Source organism: Rutidosis leptorrhynchoides, chromosome 1, assembly GCF_046630445.1.
Source record: "Rutidosis leptorrhynchoides isolate AG116_Rl617_1_P2 chromosome 1, CSIRO_AGI_Rlap_v1, whole genome shotgun sequence".
NCBI classification, from domain to species: Eukaryota; Viridiplantae; Streptophyta; class Magnoliopsida; order Asterales; family Asteraceae; genus Rutidosis; species Rutidosis leptorrhynchoides.
Window position 1 is genome coordinate 452390302 of NC_092333.1, and position 6224 is coordinate 452396525.

The 6224-nt window shown below is 36.9% G+C and overlaps 1 protein-coding gene across 1 annotated transcript; it reads left to right on the plus strand.

The window, feature by feature from the left end:
* Positions 1–3748: 3748 nt before the first annotated feature.
* LOC139903515 (uncharacterized mitochondrial protein AtMg01250-like) lies at positions 3749–4156 on the plus strand. The gene has a single exon (XM_071885815.1). The coding sequence runs from the start codon at positions 3749–3751 to the stop codon at positions 4154–4156; it is 408 nt and encodes a 135-aa protein (XP_071741916.1).
* The last annotated feature ends 2068 nt before the right edge of the window (positions 4157–6224 follow it).

The window sequence follows — 6224 nt, forward strand, 5'->3', positions numbered from 1 at the left end:
ATCGCCAACTTTTTACCAGCTATAATTTCAGTATGTCTTTTATCTACAGTCCAAAAATCAAGTCGATCCGAACGGTAACAAACATGCTATGAATTTTCTCCTACACCTGCGCATGAACATCTAAACTTAGCTCGATCGTTCCTTCGCACGAGATAGCAAGGAACAAAAACTCAGACACGTCACCAAGATCTCCCGGAAATCTCTCCGCAAAAAACACATCGATCCAACCCATGATTCCGTAACCCTTCACGAATAAAAAATTAAATCACCATCTTGATACAACTACCATGCATGACTAATTGCATCATAAATCGCCAAAACCATAGACCAATCCTGGTTGTGAACAACTCTCCCAGATACATAGACCGATCCATAATTTTACCATGAACAACTAAGTCACGTGGTCTCGATACATGTTGCTAGAAAATCCTAAGCACATTGTTTAATAACCTGATGATAAATCTAATCATTAACATATAAAAAAAACTCCGCTTTTAATTGGCCATCGTGTCTGATCTTCAAACTTGGAAGCTCTGATACCACTTTTTAGGAATCGCAGAACCCAACAATATTAATGATTTAGAACCAATCACTTACCCACAAACGATAAACGAACTAGCTAAAGCATAAAGACGATAAAATTAATAAAACGACACAAGGAATTAACGTGATTATATCTCAACTTCAAACACGGAGAAGGATTTAATCCATGAACGCAAACCAAAAATTTTCTTCTATAATTTTTGTGCACGCAATTATTGGTTACATAGGGTTATATTTATAGTGAAATCGAAACAACGATTTAGAAACAAAAAAGGAATCCTGATCGCAATCAAATTCCACCAGGTCACACGTAACACCGAATATATCCCTTTTCATTCAGTGATATGTAAGCAAAACCATATTAGACTTCTTTTTTAAGATAAGCAGCACCAGATGGATTCTAACTTTATTCGTTACTAAGTAAAAGTTAGTTACTAAGTACCTCTAATTTGTTTCTTTCGTTTAAACCCTCCATAACTCAGCAAAATATAGATGTATGCATACACAATAACTATTACAAATTTATTAACCATTACACATGCTTTATGCTTTCACCATATTATGAATTTGCTATGGATAATAACAATAAAACATATGTTTGGGTTCACAGAGGAAACCTCCCTAGCGATAACCACATTAGGTCCCCACTATTGAGTAAAAACCCTGGGTGTTGAGTCCCCCAAGCGACGGGACACGTAACCGGGTGAATAAGAGCGCATTTTTTATTCAATCTTGAGCGTTACCAAGATTCGAACCTTGATCTCCTGCTTCACATGAAACTCGATGGCCATTGGCTATGCCCAAGTGCTTATAAAACATATACATCTAAGTTAATAAACATACAAATTACACATCTAATTTATTACAATATGAATAGTACTAAATTTAACAAATTGTATTCTATCACAAAGTTTACATGTTATATTGTTATGGTAGAAGGATTTTAATTTATGACATGTTACATTGTTATATTATGTTTTTTGTTTTCATAAATATTAAATATTACAATATTTTTAAAATATCAAATGAATATCCATTAAACCGCTTAATCTACTATTTATTAATATGAATAGATATTTTGAATCATCATTGCTTTTTCCATTATGATTTTTATTTCTTTTTCCCGACTATAGAATCCGTACAAAAAATTATATGGATATTTGATATGAATGAAAATAATTAAATGCATATAGATATTGATATTGATATGGGCTCACCATATTCACATATGATCTGTTGTCATCACTAGTTAGGCTATCGTTAATAAAATCTAAAAGAAAGTTAGAAATTTTATTAAGAAAAATCTTATACTGCAATAAATAGAGAAAATATGTGAGAAAAGAAATATATGTTCGAGGTTTTGCGGTTAAGGGTAAATTTGGGTGGGTAAGGAATATATGTTTTAATTAGAGACCTTCCATTGCGGTATTTCAAGAAACCAAATGTGGGACAGTTAATGACAATTGGGTAGAGGCCTTATGGGATGAGTCGAATTTCGGGTATGTGCAAAAATAAGTTGTGGGGAAATCGGGGGTCTTCTGGTAATCTGGGATACAAGTGTTTTTGATATCATAGATTCGACGGGGTGTGAATATTTTGTGGCCATTAGGGGTAGGTGGAAAATTTTGGGTGTAGAATCAACCATTGTTAATGTTTACGGACTTCACAATGATCGTGATAAAAAAGTTATGTGAGATATGTTAGATAGGATCATCAATAGTGTTGATTCGAGTTGGCTTTTAGTTGGTGATTTTAATGAGGTTAGGATTGCTTCGGATCGGTTAAATTCTCAATTTCATCAATGTAGGGCGGATAGGTTCAACGATTTCATTATTAGTAACGGATTGTTTGAAATAGGTATTAGTGGGAGGAAATTCACTAGGATTAGTGATGATGGGGTGAAATTTAGCAAGCTTGATAGATTTTTGGTCTCTCATAATTTTATTCGTATTTGGAAGGATCTTTCGGTTATTGTTCTAGATCGTCACCTTTAGGATCATTGTCCTTTAGTGCTACGAGATAAAATTTTAGACTACGGTCCGAAACCTTTCAAAGTATTTGATGAGTGGTTCAATTGTGTAGAGATCGATTCCATTATTACGGAAGCGTGGAACCAACCGATTCGAGTCGAGGAAAGATTGTATATAGGGATAGACTCAAAAATGTTAAAACGGCTTTAAAAAGTTGGAGCAAAAGTACTTTTGGGAGTTTAGATAAAGAAATAAATGATCTTAAAAAAGAGGCAATGGAGTGGGAATTAAAAACCGAGACTCATCCACTAAATGATTCGGATCGTGGAAAATGGTTAGAATGTAGGCGTCATTGGTTCGAAAAAGAAAGAGTAAAATCGAGTATGTTAAACCAAAAAGCAAGAATAAAATGGACACTTGAGGGTGATGAAAATTCGAAATTCTTTCATGCTTTGATTCGGAGGAAATACAATAAATTGTACCAGGCCGAGTTTTATTAATTCAGATTTTGTTGGGCCAAACCAGTGGGCTGGATCTGAACAGCAAGCTGATCTGAATCGGTCTGTTAGGCCTGTTACGAATGCTGGCCAGACTGTTCAGTCTGGCCCAAGTCAGGATGTTGTTCAGGATGTTACTCGATCTGTTGGGCCAAACCAAGAAGAGGTACGAGCTGTTAGGCCTTATCAGGCCACTGGATGTTTTAAATTAACGAAAGCAGAGGCACGTAATCTTGAGTTGTAGTTCAGCGAAGAAGAATTTTGGGGTGATTAAAGAATGTTCAAGTAATAAAGCTCCTGGCCCGAATGGTTTTAACATGAGATTTTTTAAAAAATTTTAGGGCACGATACGGGAAGACTTGTTTGAAGCGGTAAACAATTTTTGGCACTCAGGTAACATTTCTCCCAGATGCAATTCTTCATTTATCACTTTAGTTCCTAAAAGACTTGATCCCGTGAGCCTAAACGAGTATCGAACAATTAGCTTAATTAGTAGTTTTTACAATATCATTGCAAAGTTACTCTCACTCCAGATTAGAAAAGTGATCCTGAATCTTGTAGGATTTGAACAAAGTGCTTTCATAAAAGGGAGGATTATTATTGATGGGGTCCTTGTTGCTAATGAGTCTCTTGAATTTTTAAAGAACAATCGGATGAAAAGCATGGTGTTCAAAGTGGATTTTGAAAAGGGTTTTGATAGCCTCAATTGGGTTTTTTTTGGAGGAAATGATGTCTATCATGGGGTTTGGTAACAAATGGAGATCATGGATTGCCTCATGCCTTAAATCGGCATCCATCTCAGTCCTTGTAAATGGTTCACCTACTAGAGAATTCAAACTTGGTCGAAACATAAGGCAAGGTGATCCTCTATCACCTTTTCTCTTTATTATTGCGGCGAAAGGTCTCAATTGGCTAACGAAATCAGTGGTAGCCAATAATCTTTTTCATGGGGTGGAAATTGGTAAAGATAAGATCCCCATCTCACATCTCCAATATGCGGATGATACCATATTTTTTGGTGCTTGGAGTTTGGAAAACATCGAAAAACTGATGAAACTCCTGAAGTGTTTTGAGCTTAGTTCCAGTCTAAAATTAAATTATAACAAAAGCAATTTATTTGGAATATGTGTGGATAAAAAAAGGTGAGGAAATGGCAAGTATCTTCTGGTGTAAGATGGGATCCTTTCCGTTTAATTATCTCGGGTTACCAATTGGCACGAATATGAGAAAATTGTCAAGTTGGAAACTGATAATTGAAAAGTTCGAAAAAAGGTTATCGGATTGGAAAGCGCGTACGTTGTCATTCGGTGGAAGATTAATTCTCGTGAATTCGGTTTTAAATAGCTTACCGTTGTACTACTTTTCGTTCTTCCGTGCCCCGCCTTCCATGCTCAAAAAACTCGAGTGTGTAAGACGTAATTTTTTTTTTGTGGGTCGGGTGACGAGTCAAAAATATCGTGGGTAAAATGGGATGATGTCATTCGCCCATGGGCGATGGCGGACTTAATTTGGGCTCTGTAAATTGTAAAAATTTGGCATTAATTGGCAAATGGTGGTGGAGGTTCCTTACCGAAACTACTTCTTTGTGGGTTAATGTCATCAAAAGCATTTATGGGGTTTCGGGGTTACTTAACTTGATTGGGAACAATACACTTTCATACTATAACACTTCTTGGAGTAACATTGTTAAAGCAGGTCTCGAGATTGATAACTCAGGTGTGGATTTTACTAATTCATTTGCAAGGGTGATCGGGAAAGGAAACAACACAAAACTTTGGGAAGATACTTGGATCACGGATAAACCGCTTAAGGAGACTTACAAAAGATTGGTGCGCCTTAATTCAACCCCTAATCTGTCATTGGTGGATCGTATTTCTTGGTTAGATCAAAAAGCAAGTTTCAAGTGGGATTGGTCACACATGGTTACGGGACGAACTAAGGGCGAATTAGATGAGTTGGAGGCATTACTATCATAGATGGTAATGAATCCGGAAAAAGTAGATTCTTTGTAACGACCCAACCCAATATACAATTGAACACGCATAAAATAAAATTTTTTTTTACAGGGGAGTGCGCCACGCGCACCACCTCAGGGTGCGCGGCGCGCACAGGCCTATTTTCAGTTCTGTCCGAATTTTCAATTTTTCGAATAAAGATCTCCCACTTCCCGACATATTTAGACGAAACACTTTTCACAACATGTCCTAATATGAAAAACTCATACGATTCAAACATAAAATGAGTTTTACAAAATGGGGCCCACATCGGCCGTTTTACGAGTTTCATACGAAAGTCCGAGTTTCGACCACACTAGTTTAAATTCCAAATGACACTATGAGCATGGTGTTTTGGGTTAAACTACCCATATCTTGGTCATACTCCAAAAGCTATCACATCCCAAAAGCGTCCCCTAAACAACAAGCGGGATCTCTAATCCAATCGAAGGCCCTTACCTTTGTCGACGCCGGAGCCGATAAAAAGATAAAGAACGAGAGGGTAAGCAAAGCTTAGTTAATGCAATAATTATACCCATATATATATAACATACCTACTTGCAATCACTTACACATATACCGCATACACGCTAGCAATATAATTAGCATACCATCTCAAGTACAAAGCTAATAATCTCCAACAAATCGCTACTAGCGTAATCAATAACATATAATCGACATAATATAATATGCTACAAAACAAAATACACAACCATGGTTAACCATTCTCGCGTCATGGTGCTACCGGCTCTTTGGTTCACACCATACGCATTTGTCATGATGCTACCGGCTCTTTGGTTCACATCACAACTCGAGTCATACTCACGCTAGAGTGCTACCGGCTCTTTGGTTCACACTCTAACAACGCTAAGGTGCTACCAGCTCTTTGGTTCACACCCTAACAAATCGTGCTATAGCGCTACCGGCTCTTTGGTTCACACTATAACACAAGTACTATGACGCTACCGGCTCTTTGGTTCACATCATAGCACGCTCGCACATACTATGGCACTACCGGCTCTTTGGTTCATACCATAGCATACAAATAAATACATTACATACATATGCATATAATCATTCCACTCACCTTAACGATTTGGTGACGATTTATACCTCCACAAGCTTCAAAGCAAGGTACATAATAATATAAGTACTCGATCAACAAACAAACTTGTTGGACTAAATACCAACACTTCACTCATGTGCATTTAATGACTTAA

Bases quoted from the DNA above. Each gene is read 5' to 3' on its own strand.
- LOC139903515 (XM_071885815.1), top strand. From the start codon at position 3,749: ATGGGGTTTGGTAACAAATGGAGATCATGGATTGCCTCATGCCTTAAA.